Consider the following 22,674-nt stretch of genomic DNA (forward strand, 5'->3'; position numbering starts at 1 on the left):
CACATATTTAGAGAGTCCAGCTACTCCTATAGGGGATTAAAGGATTGGGGGTTTAAACCCCCCAGTCTATCCCCAGTCACTCAGGGAACAGGACAGGACACTGGCATTCTGACACACAGAAGCACCCAACACGTAACATACAAGGTATGTAGTCTAAACTGTGGTACAGGAGCTTAGGAAATGGGGACAGAGACGTGTGAGTGGTGAGATGGATGGGTTGGAGGTATGGCGAGATGGTGGGTTGGAGGGACATTTTGTTGATGGTGGGTTGGAGGGACATTTTGTTGATGGTGGATTGGAGGGACATTTTGTAGATTGTGGGTTGGTTGGAGGGACATTTTGTAGATTGTGGGTTGGTTGGAGGGACATTTTGTAGATTGTGGGTGGGTTGGAGGGACATTTTGTAGATTGTGGGTGGGTTGGTTGGAGGGACATTTTGTAGATTGTGGGTGGGTTGGTTGGATGGACATTTTGTAGATTGTGGGTGGGTTGGTTGGATGGACATTTTATAGATTGTGGGTGGGTTGGTTTGATGGACATTTTATAGATTGTGGGTGGGTTGGTTGGATGGACATTTTGTAGATGGTTGGTTGGAGGAACATTTTGTAGATGGTTGGTTTACTCGAGTGATTTGGTGGATGGTGTGCACGGAAAGTCATGATGGCTGGTCAGGGATAATCACTGATTATGCTGTGGCACTAACAGATGTTGGTTGAGGTGCCTTTTTTTGTTGTTGGTGGAATTTAGTTGGGAGACAAAGGGGATTTGAGAGGTGAATTCCACCAGCAGCTGTTCTGCATGACGTGTGGCTTGTTGTGTCTGTTATGGATCTCACCCTGAATCGATCCGTCAATTCAAGCATGTGTGTATCTCCTAAACCTATGCACCATTGATATTGACTTTGTTATGCATGTAAATAGATGGAGATGGATTTATGGATTGGAGCGTGTGTCTGTCTGTGTCGTCGTCACAGGGCCTGCTACACACCCCAGGGATACAAGACCCCTGCAGCAGAGAAATCGCGACCGGTCCGAGCCGCCACGGTCACGCCCAACTCTGCTCTACTCAGCTCCGCCCCTCTCTCTAGCTCCGCCCCCAAGGCCTTATGCAGCAAGAACAGGCTGGGCCCCTGGCAACCAGATGACAACGCCCCCTCCCCTTCAAACATACCCACTACCTACTGCTCTGACAGCAACAGCAACAAGAAGTAAGTGTGTGTGTGTGTGTGCACCAGTTTTCTACACCACCAGCACAAAAGTCAAGCATCACGCCACTGTGTTAAGCCATGCCCAGGGGGATAAGTTGTTGCTGTATTTAACCTATATTCCTGCTCTGTGTGTGTTCAGGCAGGTGGACGTGAATTCTAAGAACGTGTTCGGACAGCCCCGTCTCAGAGCGTCGCTAAGGGACCTGCGGTCTCCACGGAGATCCCACAAGAGCACCGTCGAGGACGACCTGAAGAAACTCATCATCATGGACAACCCTGGCGAGATACCACAAAGAGACATGGTGAGGGACACACACAGTACACACACACAAACACACAGTACATGTACACACACACAAACATACTACCCCACGACTAACCTCCTTCTCTTTTCAGTCTCCTCGGCGCACTCTTCAGCGCACGTTCTCAGACGAGTCTCTGTGCAGCGGGCGCAGGGATGCCAGCACTGCCCCCCTGTTTGACCAGGGCACTCCCAGCGACCTGCTGTTCACCTCCACCCTGCCCACCCGGCGCCATGCACACTCTGCCAGCCACATGCCCAACAAGAAGGGTGAGTGGGGCCACAGCTTGATGTCGTTACCTTCTCACTTCCCTGTATCCGTACCTAATTATGGTATGTCAAGAACGCACAGAGCTCAGTTATAGTTATACAAGGAATCATTTATGTGCTACTTTTAAAGGAGTAGTCCACTCAAAAACGATATTTTGGCGTTTCTTTAACCAGTCCACTTTTCATACTGTCCTAAAATGTTTTGCATGTCAGCTGTCAAGTTTTCAAGATGCATGACTTTCAAGAAGCAAAGTTTATCATGTGACGTCGTCATGAATGCTAATCTGCTAAATCTTAATTTGACCTCCTTGCCCTCCTCCCGGCTGGCCAGTCCCTATGTCTGCGTCGGAGCTGTCATTGAAAGAGGTGAGGGATAAGGTTCCCCCCCTGAGGAGGCTGGACCCGGGGCTCATACCCCTGCCTGACACTGCCTGTGGCCTGGAGTGGGCCAGCCTGGTCAACGCTGCCAAGGCCTACGAGGGTGAGTGTGAGTATTCTGTGTGTGTGTGTTCAGGATATCTGGTCCCCTGCCACCACAAACCCTCTCACAGCAGCTCCAGCGGGCAGGGACCAACTGAGACATGATCCTGGGCCTCAGTTACAGCCCCTAGCCCAGCTGGGCTGCTCCTTGATGGGCTTGACTGGGTGAAATCTCCCTGGAGACCTTGCATTGTAAAAGCTGATTGCGAAGATGGGGGATTGGGGGGGGGCAGCCTTTGTTGTTTGGTAGCTGACTGCGAAGGGTGAAATGCAGTCTTGTAACTGTGTGTGTGTGTGTTACAGTGCAAAGGGCAGTGTCTCTTTTCTCGCTCACCGAGCCTCAAGTTGGGGTTCCAGACATGCGGCCGATCATCAGTCCAGTCCAGTTCCAAACACCTCAGACTCCACGCACTACCCCCACCTTCAGCGGGTAAGTCTCCGATTCACACACCAGCTCAAACAATCGCGGTCTGTAGCCGCCACAATCATGGCGGTTACAGCAGATGGGGATCATTTTGTCTATTTGACACCGATACTCCAGATCCTAAACACAATATTTGAGTGTATAAAAGCACTGGCTACACTTGGACTTCCCATTTTCCTTTTGTCAGGTCAACCTCACCGGTCACATGTAGAGAGCTGTACTGGCAGTGCCATCCTGTGGTTAGATGTGGTAATTACACATGGATCAAACAAGTTACCAAGGATCTTTCTGAACACCTGCTGTAGGGAACAAACAGTGGCGTGTTTGAGTTAAAGCAGTCTGGGCCTGGTCAGCTTGTGTTGTCTCAGGGCATGACTACAACCAGCCTGTCACGGAAACTGCCTCTTGTTTACCAAACTAACACGCTGCGTTGTACGGTCCTTATAAACTCTGTTGAACACACCTTGTTAAACCCGTCTGCCCTACCTGCTACTTAACCCATTAGACAGTGTGAGTTAAATGTCTTTGTGTGTTTTCAGGGATGAGGTACCCAACGACCTCTCGGGACGGCTGTACAGCCTAGAGGTGATGCTGAAGCGGCTCAACACTGACCTGGAGAAGGTACCGTTTACACCAGAGAGACATTTAGACTATATGCTCATTTAAATGGCTGTACCACTGACACATCAAGAATTTAATCTGGTAATAAATAAACGGCCTCCCGAATGGCACAGCGGTCTAAGGCAGTTCTAGAGGCGTTACTACAGACCCGGGTTCATTCCGTGGCCTGGAGTCCCATAGGACGGCGCACAATTGGACCAGCGTCGTCCTAGTTAGGGGAGGGTTTGGCCGGGGTGGCTTTACTTGGCTCATCGAACTCTAGCGACTCCTTGTGGCGGGCTGGGTTGGTGCACATTGGTGCGGCTGGCTTCCGGGTTAAGCGGGCGGGTGTTAAGGAGCGCGGTTAGGTGGGTCATGTTTTCGGAGGACACATGACTCCACCTTTGCCTCTCCCGAGCCCGTTGGGGAGTTGCAGCGATGAGACAAGATCGAAAATGGGGAGAAAAGAAAATACCAATTCAAAAGAAAGATCAAGATAATTAACACTTTCTTCCCTTTCTCTTTCTGTCTCTCACCCACATTCCCTCCCTCTGTCTCTCAGGAGAAGAAGGACAAAGTGCACCTGTTGGCTGAGATGGCTAACCTGCGGCAGAATAACCAGCGGCTCCAGGAAGAGAGCCACTCGGCCAGTGAGCAGCTCCGCAAGTTCAGCCTGCTCTTCACCGACCCCCCGCAGAGGAAGTGAGCTCACACGAACACAGGAAGTGACCTCGGAGTGAGAGTGCGAGAGCATCCACAGAGAGAACTTGTGACCTAAGCCAGAGAATGATGGAGAGGAGGGAAGAGGTTAGGGTAAAGGTGATTTTAGTGGAACGACAGTCACAGTGAGTTTCATGCTGTTGGGATTGAGTGGGGAATGGATTTGTTAGTGGGTCTGGTTAGGCACTGTGGAATACATGGGCAATAGAAAATAGAAGTTAGTGTGTGAAATGATGTACAAGAAAATAAGAGAGGGAAAGAACGCACCCCCCCCCCCTTACATTCTCACGTTCTATCCCTCACCTGCTGCTTCTGTCACATTCCAACCATCTCCCTCCTGCCTCTCCTAGAGGGGTAGGATGGTAGGGGAGAAGAGGAGCACTACCTCTCCACCACTGACCTGCTCTGGGGAGAGAGACCTGTTGTTATGCCGCCACCCTCTCTGTGGCGCACAACCAGAAACCATGCCTCGCTCTGGGCTGGATGGACACAGGGACTGCAGAGAACCAATGGATTGCCGTTGGCTCATCTGAAACCGAATTGCCTAGACAGAAGAGCCTGCAAGTAGACACGCCTATTTTGTTTTTTACTCTAAAAGAGTCCCAACACAGCACAAGCTGACTCTCCTTCAGCCTGTGCACCCAGAGTGAATCCCTCTGTCCCTGCTTGTAGGTTTTTATTTTTGTACACTCCTGCGTCAGTGAAAAGCCAATAAAGAGGAGAGATGTTATGAACCTTAGAACACTAGATCACCCAGAGAGGCCTAATACTGTTTCCTGAAGCGAATCAGCCAAAAACAAACACGAGCTCTGGCTCAAAAAAAAAGAGACTACAACTCCCAGAATGCTCTGGGATACGTGTGTTTATAAAAGATGTGGTACTGTAGTTTTGCCCGTGTGGTTCAACATATAGCTTGAACACATGCATATTGTACTGATACGCTTTGTTGAGTGTGTGTGTGTGATAGGTTGGCACGGGGCATTTCAGTCATGAGCACGTTGTGTTATGACCGCTACGCTAGTGAGATGAGACATCTTGTTCGTTCAGAGACAGAATATAGTGTCATAAACTCAATGATAGTATCTCATCTCAATTTCTTTGGTTAACGGTCAATGTTAAAGGTATTTACAAATATCTAAGCATTTTTTAAATTTTTTAACATATGTAGAATCATCATATTTTGTGGTTTCTGTTTTTTTTACCAACTGCTAGTACACACATCTGTGTGCATTTAGAAAATACATAGAAATGATCACTTAAACACTGTAGCACCTGTGTCATGGTACAATAGCTGTGTGTGTGTGCTAGAATGAAGGGGTATTATACATACTGTTTTGCTAACAGTCCTCGTGTCTGCAGAGTCAAACTGAACAATTTATACACAACTGTGAGACCTAGCTAAATAACTTAAGTAACTTATCCTGTGGTGATGGGTCTGTGAAACATGTGGCCATTTCAAAAACAAACAAACAATGTCCATACGACAGGAATACACTAAACTAAATCAACACCTATGCTTGGTTATATTCTGTATAGAAACTATTTTTCTTACCGATGTGTGTCCATTGTGATCAATGTGGGATAAATGGAGGGCAGCATGGAGCTGGCAAAACCAACGGTGTGGGTTCCAATTCTCGTTTGGACCACATCCATTTACTAAAATTATGAAAATGTCTGCTGAAGGACCATATGACTATTTTGGTTCCATTAAATGTAACCCCCGAGCACAGTTAAGTCGTCGTAGACCCCCTTTTCAGGAACCCCCCTGCCCTGCCTCAACTGGAATCCTGTCTTCCCTTCACTACACTCAGGACCCTTCACAGACATCCCCTTTTACAGACTGTACTATTTATTTGTATTTATTGTTTTGTGTGTGTGAACATGTACCTATATGGTGTAAACCCTTTGTGGCTGGATCGGTGGACATTCACATGCATATGGCACAAAACATACAAAACAAACTACACAACCCTGCCCTCACTCTTTCAGAAACATCTGTACATTTACGAGAGACATTACGTTGATAAGAGCAACATGTACAGTACATTCGGAAAGTATTCAAACCTCTTTACTTTTTCCAGATTTTATGTTCCATCCTTGCTCTAAAATTTATTTAATTATTTTTTCCCATTCATCAATCTACACACAATACCCCATAATGACAGAGAGAAAACGGGTTTTTAGAATTTGTTGCAAATTTATTTACTTAAGTATTCAGACCCTTTTCTTTGAGACTTAATAGAGTTGGGGTGCATCCTGTTTCCATTGATCATCCTTGAGATGTTTCTACAACTTTATTGGAGTCCACCTGTGGTAAATTAAATTGGTTGGACATGATTTGGAAAGGCACACACCTCTCGATATAAGGTCCCACAGTTGACAGTGCATGTTAGAGCAAAAACCGAGCCGAGGTTGAAGAAATTGTCCGTAGAGCTCCGAGACAGGGTTATGTTGAGGCAGAGATCTGGGGACGGGTACCAAAAAATGTCTGCAGTATTGAAGGTCCCCAAGAACACAGTGGCCTCCATTCTTAAATGGAAGAAGTTTGGAACCACCAAGACTTCCTAGAGCTGGCCGCAAAGCCAAACTGAGCAATCGGGGGAGAAGGGCCTTGCTCAGGCTCCGAAGTTCCTGTGTGGAGATGGGAGAATCTTCCAGAAGGACAACCATCTGCAGCACTGCACCAATCAGGCCTTTATGGTAGAGTGGCCAGACGGAAGCCACTCCTCAGTAAAAGGCACATGACAGCCTGGCACCATCCCTACGGTGAAGCATGGTGGTGGCAGCATCATGCTGTGGATATGTTTTTCAACAGCAGGGAGACTTGTCAGGATAGAGAGAGAGAGATGAACGGAGCAAAGAACAGCGAGATCTTTAAAAGCCATCTCCAGAGCCAGGACTTTGAACCCCGCTCAAACATCTCGAGTGACCTGAAAATAGCTGTGCAGCGACGCTCCCCATCCAACCTGACAGAGTTTGAGACGATCTGCAGAGAAGAATGGGAGTAACTCCTCAAATACAGGTGTGCCAAGCTTGTAGCGTCATTCCCAAGAATACTTGAGGTAATAATCGCTGCCAAAGGTGCTTCAACAAAGTACTGAGTAAAGGTTCTGAATACTTATGCAAATGTGATATTTTTTATAAATGTGAAAAATGTGTGGGTATTGTGTGTAGAGTCATGAGGAGATAAAACAATTGCCTCCATCTTAGAAGAAGGCTGTAACGTAACAAAGTGGAAAAAGTCAAGGGGTCTGAATACTTTCCGAATGCACTGTACAGACATCTGTCTTCATTTCTCTGTGTACTGTAAGCTGCCTCATCCTCCTCCAGCCAGTTATATCATCTTGGACATACCAAGAGCAACTCAAACATAACCCTACACACTCATGTTATCACTGAAGCTCAGCAAATGTGCTGTGATGTTGATATCTGCAATGTCTTAATCTTTATTTTGTTTATTTGTGTGTGGAGGGTTATGGGTGTTTTTAAGGATTTAGTTTGGCTGTATTTGATTTCAAGAAAACTGTAGTTAAATACAGTACCAGTCAAAAGTTTGGACAGACCTACTAATTCAAGTGTTTTTATTTTTGCTATTTTCTACATTGTAGAATAAATAGTGAAGACATCAAAACTATGAAATGACACATGGAATCATGTAGTAACCAAAAAAAGTGTTAGCCATATCAAATATATTTTATATGTGAGATTCTTCAAAGTAGCCACCCTTTGCCTTGATGACAGCTTTGTATCCATCAACCAGCTTCATGAGGTAGTTACCTGGAATGATTTTCCTTCACTCTGCAGTCCAACTCATCCCAAACCATCTCAATTGGGTTGAGGTCGTGTTATTGTGGAGGCTAGGTCATCTGGTGCAGCACTCCATCACTCTCCTTCTTGGTCAAATAGCCCTTACACAGCCTGGAGGTGTGCTGGGTAATTGTCCTGTTGAAAAACAAATGATAGTCACACTAAGTGTAAACCAGATGGCATGGCGTATCGCTACAGAATGCAGTTTTGGATTTATCAGACCAAAGGACAGATTTCTCGTGTTTTTTGGCCCAAGCAAGTCTCTTATTATTTGTGTCCTTTAGTAGTGGTTTCTTTGCAGCAATTTGACCATGTAGGCATGATTCACGCAGTCTCCTCGAACCGTTGATGTTGAGATGTTTGTACCTCACAGATTTCAAGTAACAATCTGAGGTGCAGTTCATTGACGATTTATGAGGTGCAGTTAACTCTAATGAACTTATCTGTGGCGGTCCTCATGAGAGCCAGTTTCATCATAGCTCTTGATGATTCTTGAGACTCCACTTGAAGAAACTTTAGAAGTTCTTGAAATGTTCTGAATTGACTGACCTTCATGTCTTAAAGTAATGATGGACTGTTGTTTCTCTTTGCTTATTTGAGCTGTTCTTGCCATAATATGGACTTAGTCTTTTACCAGATAGGGCCATCTTCTGTATACCCCCCTTACCTTGTCACAACACAACTGATTGTCTGAAATGCATTAAGATGGAAATAAATTCCACATATTAGCTTTTAACAAGGCACACCTGTTAATTGAAATGCATTCCAGGAGATTATTTCATTGTTTTGTTGTCTCTACTATTATTCTACAATGTAGAAAATAGTAAAAAATAAAGAAAACCCTTGAATGAGTAGGTGTATCCAAACTTGTACTGTACATGTTGAACATAGCTCGGTGCATCAATGTTGCATGTGCACAAATCACAAATGGTAACATCGAAACTTGGTAAATGGATCAATTGTATGAATTTTTTTTTATTTTTTAGATGTTTAATATTTGTCTAATTTATTTTTGGAACATATTGGCCACTTTTGCGACAAGAAAAATACATAATAGTGGAATTAAGAGGGTACTTTGTTTTTATTTCTGTATATGCCGTTTGATTTGAAATCTTTGTATAGAGCGGATTTGTATGATTTACATAGTTTTTCTTACTTTGTTGGTGCATTCTGCATGAGGCAGGAGTGCTTTATGCATTGACGAAAACTTACGGTTGAACATTGTTTTTCTTGGGGATGTTGTATCAATGACTGTACATTTTAAAAGTGTAAATTGTTTTCATTATTTTATAAGAACATATATTAAAAATCTTTCATAATGATAGAATCTGTCATTTATTTTTATTTTTGGCAATGGTATTTTATTTTAACTAGGCAAGTCAGTTAAGAACATTCTTATTTACAATGACGGCCTACCAAAAGGCCTCCTGCGGGGACTGGGATGAAAAATATAGGACAAAACACACATCGACAAGAGAGACACCATAACACTACATAAAGACAGACCTAAGATGACAACATAGCATGGCAGCAACACATGAAAACACAGCATGGTAGCAAGACAACATAGTACAAACATTATTGCGCACAGACAACAAAAAGGGCAAGACAACAATACATCACGCAAAGCAGCCACAACTGTCAGTAAGAGTGTCAATGATTGAGTCTTTGACGTAAGAGATTGAGAACTGTCCAGTTTGAGTGTTTGCAGCTCATTCCAGTCGCTAGCTGCAGCAAACTGAAAAGAGGAGCGACCCAGGGATGTGTGAGCTTTGGTGACCTTTAACAGAACGTAACTGGCAGAACGGGTGTTGTAGGTGGAGGATGAGGGCTGCAGTAGGTATCTCAGATAGGGGGGAGTGAGGCCTAAGAGGGTTTTATAAATAAGCATCAACCAGTGGGTCTTGCGACAAGTATATAGAGATGACCAGTTTACAGAGGAGTATAGAGTGCAGTGATGTGCCCTATAAGGAGCATTGGTGGCAAATCTGATTGCCGAATGGTAAAGAACATCTAGCTGCTCGAGGGCACCCTTACCGGTCAATCTATAAATTGTCTCCGTAGTCTAGCATGGGTATGATGGTCATCTGAATCAGTATTAGTTTGACAGCTGGGGTGAAAGAGGAGTGATTACGATAGAAGAAACCAAGTCTAGATTTAACCTTAGCCTGCAGCTGTAATATGTGCTGAGAGAAGGACAGTGTACCATCTAGCCATACTCCCAAGTACTTGTATGAGGTACCTCAAGCTCTAAACCCTCAGAGGTAGTAATCACACCTGTGTGGAAAGGGGCATTCTTCTTACCAAACTACATTACCTCTGTTTTGGAGGTGTTCAGAACAAGGTTAAGGGCAGAGAAAGCTTGTTGGACACTAAGAAACCTTTGTTGTAGAGTGTTTAACACCAACGGAGTATAAGACTATCATCTGCATATAAATGGATGAAAGAGCTTCCTACTGCTTGAGCTATGTTGTAAATTGAGAAGAGCGTGGGACCTAGGAATGAGCCTTGGGGTACTCCTTTGGTGACAGGAAGTGACTGAGACAGTAGATGTTCTGACTTTATACACTGCTCTCTTTGAGAGAGGTAGTTAGCAAACCTGGCCAAAGACCCCTCAGACATCAATACTCGTAAGCCGGTCCACAAGAATGGAATGGTCTACCGTATCAAAAGCACAACACTGCTTAGAATCAAGGGCAATTGTGATGTCATTTAGGACCTTTTAAGGTTGCAGTGACAGATTCATAACCTGAGCAGAAACCAGATTGCGTACCAGAGAGAATACTTTAGACGTCAAGAAAGCCAGTCAGTTGATTATTGACAAGTTTTTCCAACACTTTGATAAACAGGGCAAAATAGAAATTAGCCTACAATAGTTAGGATCAGCCTGATCTCCCCCTTTAAATAAAGGATGCTCTGGGGCTGCCCTCCAAGCAATAGGAACCTCCGAAAGAGAGGTTAATAAGGTCAGAGATGGGGCCTCCCGGGTGGCGCAGTGGTCTAGGGCACTGCATTGCAGCGCTAGCTGTGCCACCAGAGACTCTATATTCGCGCCCAGGTTCTGTCGCAAAAAAACAAAACAAGCATCTATAGATTGGTGATGATCGGGGCAGCAACCTTAAAGAAGAAACATTGGGGTCAAGTTTAAAGAGCTCCTTTAGCACCTCGGACTGAGTGACCGCCTGCAGGGAGAAACTTTGTAGTGGGGCAGAGGAAAAAGAGGGAGGGGCATCGGGGATAGTCGCATTAGAAGGGGTGGGAGATGAGGAAATGTTGGACGGGCAAGGAGGTATGGCAGAGTCATAGGAATCCTGACAATGCAGTGGTGATTAAAGAGTTCAGCCTTGTGCTCCTTGTCAGTAACAACCGCATCATCAATATTAAGGGACATGGGCAGCTGTGAGGAGGAGGGTTTATTCCAGGTCTTTAACCGTTTCCAGAACTTTTTGGGGTTAGACCCACAGAGAGAACTGCTCCTTAAAGTAACTAACTTTGGCCTTCCGGATAGCCTGAGTGCACTTATTGCTCATTTGCCTGAACCAGAGCCAGTCAGCCTGAATATGCATGTTCCTGAGCCTTTCACCAAATGATATTCTTGAGGTGGAGTAAGTCTGCCAGATCACGGTCCAACCAGGGGCTAAACCTGTTTTTAATTTTCCTTTTCTTTATGGAGGCGTATTTGTTAACAATACCAATGAAAATATTAAAAAAGAAGGTCCAAGCTTCTTCGACAGAGGGAATCAAGCTGATTATATACCAATTTACAGAGGCCAGGTCATGAAGGAAGGCTTGCTCAGAGTTTTTTAGCAAGCATCTATGACAAATCAGGACAGGATGTTTCACTGAGGAGCCATTACGAACACGGGCTGTAAAACAGTCATCACTAAGGTCATTATAGAAAACAACAGACTGATACCTGTCAGGATTATTTGTAAGGATAACATCAAGGAGAGTAGCCTTTTCTTGGGGTTTGGAGTCATATCTTGAGGGATTGGTAATAATCTGAGAAAGATTTAGGGAGTCCCATTGCTTTAGGACTTGGTCAAGTGGTTTAAGCATGTCCCAGTTTAGGTCACCTAGCAGGACAAATTCAGACTTAGTGTAAGCGGCCAGGAGAGAGCTTAGGGCATTTAGGGTAAAGGCCGGTGCTGATAGTGGCCGATAACACCCAGCAAGTCAACAAAGAGTTATTTGAAAGTTTAATGCGTAAAACCAGCAAATCGAATTGTTTGGGGACAGACTTGGTGGAGACAACCGAGCACTGAAGGTGATCCTTGGTAAAGATTGCCACTCCACCACCTTTGGAAGATCTCTCTTGCCGAAAAAAGGTTATAACCAGAAAGGTTAACATCAGTATTCAAAACACTCTTTCTTAACCACTTCTCTGTAATGACCAATTTTAGGTAAAAAGCTTCTAGTGTTAACATGCAGAAATCAGTGAAGCAGATATCAGAGCACAAATCAGAATTGGGTAGCAACAGTAGATGGGCCAGCGTGTACTGTACATGTACATTTCCAGATCAATCAGCAGTAATACAATCAAGGCACGGCAGAGGACAAGGTGTTGATTTATAACATTTGAATGTGCATTAGATGACAAGATCATATTGTACAGCAATTTCATCAAGTAACATGACTACAAAGCTGGGGAGAGTTGGTTAGAATAGGATGGGAGGCCAAGAGTCCATGTAACCAAAGTCCTGAGTGTGGGAACAAACAGTCTCCCATGGTTGGGTAAACAAGCAAGTTCATGGTCAACAATGCATGCAGGAGTCATAAGGCAAATAGCATAAAGCACAAGAGAAAAATATAACGAATTGGGGGCTAGCCATTGTAAATTCAGTCACTTGCCCCAACAGTGCGTTTGTGCTGCATTTTTAAAATGCATTTCTTATTTCACCTTTATTTAACCAGGTAGGCAAGTTGAGAACAAGTTCTCCTTTCCAACTGTGACCAGGCCAAGATAAAGCAAAGCAGTTCGACACATATAACAACACAGAGTTACACATGGAGTAAAACAAACATACAGTCAATAATACAGTAGAAAAATAAGTCTATATACAATGTGAGCAAATTAGGTGAGATAAGGGAGGTAAGGGCAATAAATATATAAATAAATAATAATAAATACTGGGGTGCAAAGGAGCAAAATTAATAAATACAGTAGGGGAAAAGGTAGTTGTTTGGGCTATTTATAGATGGGCTATGTACAGGTGCAGTGATCTGTGAGCTGCTCTGACAGCTGGTGCTTAAAGCTAGTAAGGGAGATAAGTGCTTCCAGTTTCAGATTTTTGTAGTTCGTTCCAGTCATTGGCAGCAGAGACCTGGAAGGAGAGGCGGCCAAAGTAGGAATTGGCTTTGGGGGTGACAAGTGAGATATACCTGCTGGAACACGTGCTACGGGTGGGTGCTGCTATGGTGACCAGCGAGCGGAGATAAGGCGGGACTTTACCTAGCAGGGTCTTGTAGACCTGGAGCCAGTGGGTTTGGCAACGAGTATGAAGCGAGGGCCAGCCAACGAGAGCGTACAGGTCACAGTGGTGGGTAGTATATGGGGCTTTGGTGACAAAACGGATGGCACTGTGATAGACTGCATCCAATTTGTTGAGTAGGGTGTTGGAGGCTATTTTGTAAATGACATCGCCGAAGCCGAGGATCAGCTTCGGCGATCTAGATTTAACTTTGGATTGGAGATGTTTTATGTGAGTCTGGAAGGAGAGTTTACAGTCTAACCAGACACCTAGGTATTTGTAGTTGTCCACATATTCTAAGTCAGAGTAGTGATGCTGGACAGGCAGGCAGGTGCAGGCAGCGATCGGTTGAAGAGCATGCATTTAGTTTTACTTGTATTTAAGAGCAGTTGGAGGCCACGGAAGGATAGTTGTATGGCATTGAAGCTCGTCTGGAGGGTTGTTAACACAGTGTCCAAAGAAGGGACAGAAGTATACAGAATGGTGTCGTCTGCGTAGAGGTGGATCAGAGACTCACCAGCAGCAAGAGCGGCATCATTGATGTATACAGAGAAGAGAGTCGGCCCAAGAATTGAACCCTGTGGCATCCCCATAGAGACTGCCAGAGGCCTGAACAACAGGCCCTCAGATTTGACACATTGAACTCTGTCGGAGAAGTAGTTGGTGAACCAAAATCATTTGAGAAACCAAGGCTGTTGAGTCTGCCGATGAGAATGTGGTGATTGACAGAGTCAATTTAACTATTTGATGACATGAACAGGTTTGTTTGTACTTGTGCATGTGACCTGAGGCATACAATGCATCTACTGAATCCTCAAATGAAACCCTGAATGGAACCAAATGGAACAGTAATGTCATTGGATAGAAGCGGCAACAACGTAACGGGCACGTTCCTCTGGCTCAGACACTGCATGCATTAACCAATGGTCATCGACCTTCAGATTGCTCTAACATATGAACAAAACTATAAACGCAACATGCAACAATTTCAAAGATTTTACCGAGTTAAAGTTCATATGAGGAAATCAGTCAATTGAAATAAATGCATTAGGCCCTAAATCTATGGATTTCACATGACTTGGAATACAGATATGCATCTGTTGGTCACAGATACCTTAACAAATATTTCTGTTCAGTAGTTAGCTAGCTGATGCGTTAAATACCCATCGATGCTTTGTGAGAGAGCTGTCAGACAGGGACTGCGCCTTTAAAATAATCCCTTGCCTCGTCACTGTCAACGAAAACCCGGAAATCAGGCACCAAAAAAAGCAAGTTGTGTTGCGTTATCAGTGGATTCGATTACTTCAGTTGGGTGAGAAGCTACAGAAGTTACAAACCACGTTAGTTGCTGTATCTACCTATTGAAAATAAAAGCCGAAATCAGGTGTAAGACATTTGAGGACAACGGATTTTAGATAAGGAAGAGTAGCCTAACCATCGATAGATTCATGATATCGATAAATGTTCAACTCCAATGAAGCAAGCCTAAGGATGACACTAGACTGATCGGATACCGAGGATAGATCATAACAGGCCTCATTGAAAGATGGGTTTGGCATGTAGAAGTACATGTTACCATGAAAGAGTAGAGTATAATTTGTATAAATGCCAAGGGGGGTTTAGGGTAGCCTAGATACTATCATTTAGGAGTCGATAGGGCGTTGCAAATACAAGCTATAACAATACTATTATAAAATAAATGTGCAACGTCTGGTGCAATACTGCGAAAACTTCAAAATAAGACGCTAAGCTGAATTGCGGACTCTATCTAACCACATAATAGGTGGTTTCACTGTAAGTTCAGTTCGGGGACTGACACGTAGCTGTAGATCGGGCCAACAGGGACCGAGCAGCTGACGTGAGTTTCAGTTATAGAGATACGGGTCTTTTTCGTTCTAACCGCGTTTTAGAAAGCTTTGTTATGTCGAGAACTAGTCGACGGTACAAGCCTTTGCAGGCGAATAACGGTGCTCTCCCTGGTTGCAACTCGGTTCGGATGCCCCGTGCTCGGGTACTGGTCTTCTGTCTCTTGGGTGTGCTGACTCTTGCTATGGTGTTGGGCTTATATTTGTCCAACGAAACAAGCAGCAACCGCAACAACAGAATCCCCGTCGTAGATTTGGCAAAAGACCGGGTAAGGAACTAAACTCAAATACTGTACTATTTACAGTTGCAGTAGTGATTGTTGTTCAAGTACAGTTGGCACACAGAATGGTGTGGGCTTCAGTGATTTGAGGTTTGTTAGTGTGTGTTCTATTCCATGAGTTCATCTCTTGCTCTCTCTCTACCACCCACCCACTCATTCCTCTGCTCCAGTTATCCCATAAGGCCAGTAAGTCTTCTCCATCCCAGGTACGACGGCTGGTGTCCCAGGTAGACGGATCACGCCTATGGGAGATTCACCTTAGGCCCATCCTCATTGAGAGACTCCCAGGAACCCTGGGCAGCCAGGCCGTACGCCAAGTGAGTGGGTCTGGTGGACTAGGTGACAATAATAATAATGATGATGCATTTATATGGTTTCTCACAGCACTTTCATGTAGGAAAGAGTATATAATTTCTAGTTAAAGATCAAATGAAATGCCTCGAGTTCACACCCTTTTCTCATTTCTTTATATCAGCACATCTCCTCCACCTTGTCCTCCCTCTCCGCTGGCTGGACAGTAGAACTCGACTCTTTCCTGTCGCCAACGCCTCGGGGTCAGGTCACTTTCTCCAACATCGTTGCGACCCTTGACCCCGGGGCCCCTCGCAGGCTGCTGCTGACCTGCCACTATGACTCCAAGGTCCTACCCCCGGACCCCCGCGTCCCGGAGAGGGTCTTCCTGGGGGCCAGCGACTCAGCGGTGCCCTGTGCCATGATCCTGGAGCTGGCTTCTGCCTTGGACGCCCAGCTCAAAGCTCTCAATCAGCAGGTACCATGTACATCAATTTATTTCCCGGGACTGCATTTTAGATCTATTTATCAGTTTAGTCAATATAAGAGATTTTGAGATAAACAGTCAAATGTTCAAGCAGACCTGTCCCAAGTTGGCAGCAAACAAAATGCAGGAGCACAATGTGTTATCAGGCATTGTGGTCACAACCACACGTCTGATTTCCCCACTTTGAATATATATATATTTTTTTTTACATAACATGAGAACCATTCTAAGGCCTGCAGGCAGTTTACTCAGATAAACAGAATAAAATACTGCAATGGAAAGAACAGATTACTGGTGAGGGAGACAGAGTGAGGTGAGATGCTGAGTAGTTGGGTTTCTCTCCCTACTCTCTATCCCCTCCTCTCTCTCTCTCTCGCTCTGCAGTGTAGAATATAAAAGTGCTGACTGTAGCCTTGCAGAGAGCAGCCCTGTTTTTAGCAGCAGACTCCGTCCTCTGTTTAGCAGTGTTCCCCCCCACCCCCCAGAGACTAACTTTGGTAGTCAGAAATACACGCAACCACACACAGCCGAACTGCGACATCACTGCAGCCTCACACAAAAGAAAATAAACTGCAAGAGTGACGTTGTTGGGAATTGAGATGTGATGAAATGACATTGCCTTGGCCTTTACTTGGCACAGAGCAGAACATTCTCACCACTGTCTCTATCTAATGCAATTAAACCCTACCTCCACCCTCTCTGTGCTGTAGGCATCTGCTGTAACCCTCCAGCTAGTGTTTTTTGACGGAGAGGAGTCGTTTGAGGAGTGGACAGCCACAGACTCTCTCTATGGATCAAGGCACCTGGCAGAGCGCATGGCACACACACCCCACCCACTAGGCTCCACACACACCAACCTGCTGCAGGCTGTGGTAAGACACCTTTGTGTGCACATTAAAATATGGCATCCACTCACTCTCACCTCCGTCCATTTTAGGATCTCTTTGTTCTACTGGACCTGCTTGGTGGTCCAGACCCTTTGATTGTAAATCACTTTGACAACACTGCCCGCTGGTTTGACCGTCTCATCGCTGCAGGTAACATACACACCCCAGGGAGGGTCAGTTCCCTTATTGACGTTGTCTTTCTGCACTCCGTGCTTTAACTCTCCTCCATCCATCCCTCTCAGAGAAGAGACTGCACAGGCAGGGTCTGTTGACCTCTCACCCCTCTGAGCAGACCTACTTCAGGAAGGACGTGTACCTGGGCCCTGTGCAGGACGACCACATCCCCTTCCTACATAAAGGTGGGAGGGTGTGCTCATATACAGACAAACTGACATACAGTCGTGGCCAAACGTTTTGAGAATGAAACAAAAATATTACTTTTCAAAGTCTGCTGCCTCAGTTTGTATGATGGTTAATTTGCATATACTCTAGAATTTTGTATAGAGTGATCAGATTAATTGCAAAGTCCCTCTTTGCCATGCAAATGAACTGAATCCCCCAAAAGAACATTTCCACTGCATTTCAGCTCTGCCACAAAAGGACCAGCTGACATCATGTCAGTGATTCTCTCGTTAACACAGGTGAGAGTGTTGACGAGGACAAGGCTGGACATCACTGTCATGCTGATTGAGTTCAAATAACAGACTGGAAGCTTCAAAAGGAGAGCGGTGCTAGGATTCATTGTTCTTCCTCAACCATGGTTACCTGCAAGGAAACACGTACCGTCATCATTGCTTTGCACAAAAAGGGCTTCACAGGCAAGGATATTGCTGCCAGTAAGATTGCACCTAAATCAACCATTTATCGGATCATCAAGAACTTCAAGAAGAACGGTTCAATTGTTGTGAAGAAGGCTTCAGGTCGCCCAAGAGTCTTTTTTCTGATGAATCCCCTTTCCGATTGTTTGGGGCATCCGGAAAAAGGTTTGTCCGGAGAAGACAAGGTGAGCGCTACCATCAGTCCTGTGTCATGCCAACAGTAAAGCGTCCTGAGACCATTCATGTGTGGGGTTGCTTCTCAGCCAAGGAGGTGGGCTCACTCATAATTTTGCCTAAGAACACAGCCATGAATAAAGAATGGTACCAACATCCTCTGAGAGCAACTTCTCCCAACCATCCAGAGACAGTTTGGTGATGAACAATGCCTTTTCCAGCATGAATGGAGCACCTTGCCATAAGGCAAAAGTGATAACCAATTGGCTCGGGGAACAAAACATTGATATTTTGGCCAGAACTCCCCAGACCTTAATCCCATTGAGAACTTGTGGTCAATCCTCAAGAGCCGGGTGGACAAACAAAAACCCACAAATTCGGACAACCGCCAAGCATTGATTATGCAAGAATGGGCTGCCAACAGTCAGGATGTGGCCCAGAAGTTAATTAACAGCATGCCAGGGCGGATTGCAGAGGTCTTGGAAAAAGGGTCATACTTCAGTATTCCATAGTAACATCTGACAAAATATCTAAAGACAATTAAGCAAACTTTGTGGAAATGTGTCACTCAACTTTTGGCCACGACTGTACTATCACAACAATTCGGCGCCTCGGCTGATGGGATTTTGTCTTAAGAAATCATTTAAATCCTGCAATTGTTTTCTTTCACACCAACTCAGGTGTTCCTGTGCTTCATGTCATTGCCACCCCCTTCCCCCCATTCTGGCACACGCTGGATGACACGGAGGAGAACATGCACCGACCCACAGTGGAAAACCTGACCAAGATTCTGGCTGTGTTCCTGGCTGAGTACCTGGGCTTTTAACCACACCTGGAACCACCATTGGACTGGTCCCATAACCCGTGAACCAACAGATTACATGGGACACCTTTTAACCACAGTGTAGGAAATACAGACAGGGGTTTGGGGCAGTTTTGCCCTGACGTTGCAAAAGACTAGGAGAGATAATGTTCCTGTCACTGGACAGGTTCTATCCACTGAAACCAACACTCATAGACACATTGATCTGAGAGCAGAACTACCATCAAGTGACCCTGCTGAATGTAGGCAGCTTGTATCACAGGAAAACCTTGATGGTACATGTTCATGAAAAATAACTGGAAGAGGCCTTTGTGGATTTTAATATTATCATCGGCTCGTTTTTTTGTAAAGTCTTAAGGTAACGCTAACCTAATCCTTTCTTTTATGCTATATGGTCCTCTGTTGTGATTTTCCAACACTCAGTGAATATCAGACTGTAGACTTGATTTCATGCCATAAGCTCGTTGAGCTGACATTGACGGTTGTATTCACAGAGCATGGCAGTGACTGAAAAACTTGAACATATAACAATGAATGACATTGAAATGGTTGTCCCATCACTGGATATCTTCTGTATGCATTACTTCTCCCCAAGAGGTTTCCGGCCCAGGCTTGGTTTAGCATGTCATCTGTCTCACATCTTACCAGAGTGCGGATTTCAAAAACGGCTTCAATCAGAGAAGGTGCTGGGCGAAAATAAGCTGGATAAGAACACAGCTGAATCAGTCAGTCAGTCCGAATCTAAATAGGCCAGATTGCCTCTGCGGGAGGCAGGCAGCTTGTGTGCACACACTGGGTGATGTCGTTTAAGCTCAGTGAATAGGAATCATCTCACACCCATCCCTATGGGACATACAGTGGGAGAGGCTGTGTGCTTGTCCTGGCTGTACTAACATTTGGCCGTGGTTTCTCTCAGCTGCAACCTGGTTTGTGTTCAGGAAGCATGATATGGGAGCACATTTTTTTTTAAACCATATTGTTTATTCCCAAATGCTTTAAGTGCTTGTCAATGATTAGGTCTGATGACATGTTTTCAATTAAACTATTTAAAAATGTTTTTGACTTTGATTTAACACAACGTACAGGGTATCATGAAACTACGCTACTCAAAAGATTGAATGGTCTTACATACATTTCTGGCAGGACAAGTGAATCGTGCCTATGAAGTGAGCCTACTATACATGATGGCTCCGGTAGTGAAGAGATTCAGAGTTGTCCCCCACCCATATGGCTCAGAAGTGGGGGCTGTGAGCAGGAGAAGAGGGGACTGGGGCTGCCTGGAGGTGAATGGCCATTGTCAGAGAAGGGGTAGGCCTTTGGGTATGCTGCTCCTGGGGTTCTGTTGGAGCCAAGAGGTGGTCCACAACCTTTCTGTTCCCTAACAGGAGAGAGCATGTCAGTTCCCTGGTTGTGCCAGAAGAGGGCAGTGGTAGTCCACTGCAAAGCTGTTAGCTAAATGAGAAATCATGCCGTCCTCAATAGAAATTAAAGGAGGGATGAACATTTATAAACTCCTTTAGAACTATTTCTCATGAAATGTATTAGGAGAAAGTGAAGACTCACCCGGTAGTACCGTGTGCTGCTCGGTCTCGTTGCCGTCTGTTCTTGAACCAGTTGCTCACCTGGGTGGCGGTGAGACCGGTGGCGGCCGCAAGCGCTCGTTTCTCACGTGGTGAAGGGTAGGGTTTACAGTAATACCACTCCCACAGCACACTCCGGGATTTCTCCTGTAAAAGAGGAACATTAACCTCGGATTTATGAAACAAGTAGGTTAATGATGGTAGCAGTAAGAGGCCTCTGCTCCTCATCTCCTTCCCTTCATCTGCACTGATATGAGGGACATTACAGCCATCATAGTGCTTTGACTGGTCCTGTGAAGACAGGTGTTCAGTGCATTTGAAGCAGACAGAGTGTAACACACTTTAGGCTTAATATCCAGATAGAAAGTCCTTTTGTCTTGACATACCCCATCTTGACACCACAAGGGCTAAACTCAGATGCAAACACCTAATGCATTACAGACAGCTTAATTATGGACCAGGTCCCAGGGACATTTTGTTTTACAAGAAGCAAAAATGCTGAGGCAGTATAATGATTAAATATAGTATTAATATCTGCTCAAACAAACCTAGCAGATTTCATTCACTGTACCTTGAAGCAGTAGCTGGTCTCCTCTCCATCCCAGATGGTTCTTGGCAGGGGAAATTTACGGCGTATGCGGTACTTCCCCACAGCCCCAAGGGGGCGCCCTCTCTGGCACTCGGCCTCCAGGTAGTGTGCCCTCAGCCAGAGCTGCTGCAGCAGGGAGTGGCTGCGATTGGAGAAATGGAAGCTCTCCAGGAGGGCGTAGAGGTCCGAGAAGCGCCCCAGATGGAATGCCACGGCAGCCCGCGCCTTCAGGATGCTCTCCAGACGCCCCGGGCAAGAGGAGGTAGAGGGGGGAAGAGTGTGGAGGAAGTCAGTCAAGCGCTCCATGCGTCCGCTCTGCAGAAGGACCTCGCACATACACGCCACCTGTTCTTCCGAGAAGACCATCGCCATGGAGATGGAGCCCATGCACACCAAGAGGTCAAAAGGTTAGTTGGCTTACCTCTGTGACCTTTCACAACTCTCTCAGTGAAGGGAAATGTTTTAGAGAGAGCTGCCGTTGGGTGAATAAGTCTGTGTGAACGTGTGTGTGTGTATACATATATCCTTATCCATACCCAGTCCCGCCCTGGCAATGTTGAACTCCCAGGTAACCTGAGAGCATGGGGGTTACAAAAACAGTCACACACACACCGGATTGTACTCAGTTGTGTACCCATTCATCCAGATAGAAAGCATGATTGTGTTGTTCAAACAAGAGTATTTAAATCTAATTTACAAACCAAATTGCAAAAGCGCTTCTAAAAATGTGATTTGGTAGTGTAAGCACTCCTCAATAGTTTGACCCCTTGACCCCTACGAATCTCACATGGAGATTTAAATAGAGAAGCGTTCACATTTACAAAATTCACCCAAAACAAATGTATTCTAAATGTAGTTTATTAGAATCACAATAAAACTGTATATAAAAAATAAAATAACTTTAAGTACAAAACCAACCTCTCAAAAGAGGACAAAAACAGACATTTAAAAATATCTAATAGTCCCTTTACTCGCTATTAAAAAAATTCATATCTTTGGATAACTCAGCTGAAGGTTGTGTGTGTGCGCACACGTGTGTGTGTGTGTGTGTAGGAGATTGTGCACAAACAGCCTTTGGAGCACCACACACTAAAAGAGAAAAACCACTACATGTAGACAAGGGTTGGGCTCATGGATAAACAACACACACACACACACCTTTAGTGTCCAACTCATGCACAGTATCGTATACAAAAACCGCTCCGAACCAACAAAAAAAGTCCAAACACCAATAAAAAACAACTTGCAACATTCCTTTGGCACGTGAATGCTACAGGTATTAACATCCTATTCAGATTGTACGTGTATAATATCATTTGAGAAGTGGTGATGTCATCATTATCTACAGTAGTGGCCAAAAGTTGAGAATGACACAAATTTTCAAAGTCTGCTGACTCAGTTTGTATGATGGGAATTTGCATATACTCCAGAATGTTATGAAGAGTGATCAGATGAATTGCAATTAATTGTAAAGTCCCTATTTGCCATGCAAATTAATGGAATCCCCCAAAATAACATTTCCACTGCATTTCAGCCCTGCCACAAAAGGACCAGTTGACATCATGTCGGTGATTCTCTCATTAACACAGGTGTGAGTGT

The 22,674-nt window shown here is 44.9% G+C and overlaps 3 protein-coding genes across 7 annotated transcripts in view; 2 read left to right on the plus strand and 1 right to left on the minus strand.

The window, feature by feature from the left end:
* Positions 1-5,721, plus strand: part of LOC112244717 (signal-induced proliferation-associated 1-like protein 3) — an 89,302-nt gene extending 83,581 nt beyond the window's left edge. For 3 of the 4 annotated variants that reach the window (XM_024412472.2, XM_042295856.1, XM_042295857.1), the window contains 7 exons: positions 974-1,207; positions 1,347-1,509; positions 1,604-1,778; positions 2,110-2,265; positions 2,562-2,688; positions 3,222-3,303; positions 3,845-5,721. In XM_024412472.2, the coding sequence (XP_024268240.1) occupies positions 974-1,207; positions 1,347-1,509; positions 1,604-1,778; positions 2,110-2,265; positions 2,562-2,688; positions 3,222-3,303; positions 3,845-3,988 (1,081 nt within the window). In that variant the 3' untranslated portion in view covers positions 3,989-5,721. The remainder of the gene's footprint in view (positions 1-973; positions 1,208-1,346; positions 1,510-1,603; positions 1,779-2,109; positions 2,266-2,561; positions 2,689-3,221; positions 3,304-3,844) is intronic. The other variant, XM_024412473.2, reaches the window with a different exon arrangement.
* Positions 5,722-14,510: 8,789 nt separating this feature from the next.
* Positions 14,511-19,961, plus strand: qpctla (glutaminyl-peptide cyclotransferase-like a). Of its 2 annotated transcripts, none has more exons than XM_024412425.2 (7): positions 14,511-15,414; positions 15,633-15,743; positions 15,902-16,195; positions 16,915-17,076; positions 17,142-17,241; positions 17,334-17,450; positions 18,764-19,961. In XM_024412425.2, exons 1-7 carry the CDS (start codon positions 15,202-15,204, stop codon positions 18,907-18,909), a joined length of 1,143 nt encoding a protein of 380 aa, XP_024268193.1. In that variant the 5' UTR covers positions 14,511-15,201; the 3' UTR covers positions 18,910-19,961. The 2 variants fall into 2 exon arrangements, with proteins under 2 accessions (XP_024268193.1, XP_024268192.1); XM_024412424.2 differs by having other exon boundaries at positions 14,512-15,414; positions 15,597-15,743.
* On the minus strand, positions 19,541-21,581 carry LOC112244688 (homeobox protein six1a). Its single transcript, XM_024412426.2, has 3 exons — positions 21,058-21,581; positions 20,470-20,633; positions 19,541-20,284 (listed from the first exon to the last, which is right to left on the minus strand). Exons 1-3 carry the CDS (start codon positions 21,460-21,462, stop codon positions 20,113-20,115), a joined length of 741 nt encoding a protein of 246 aa, XP_024268194.1. The 5' UTR covers positions 21,463-21,581; the 3' UTR covers positions 19,541-20,112.
* Between the last annotated feature and the right edge of the window lie 1,093 nt (positions 21,582-22,674).

This window comes from Oncorhynchus tshawytscha, linkage group LG13 (assembly GCF_018296145.1).
Source record: "Oncorhynchus tshawytscha isolate Ot180627B linkage group LG13, Otsh_v2.0, whole genome shotgun sequence".
Taxonomy (NCBI): Eukaryota; Metazoa; Chordata; class Actinopteri; order Salmoniformes; family Salmonidae; genus Oncorhynchus; species Oncorhynchus tshawytscha.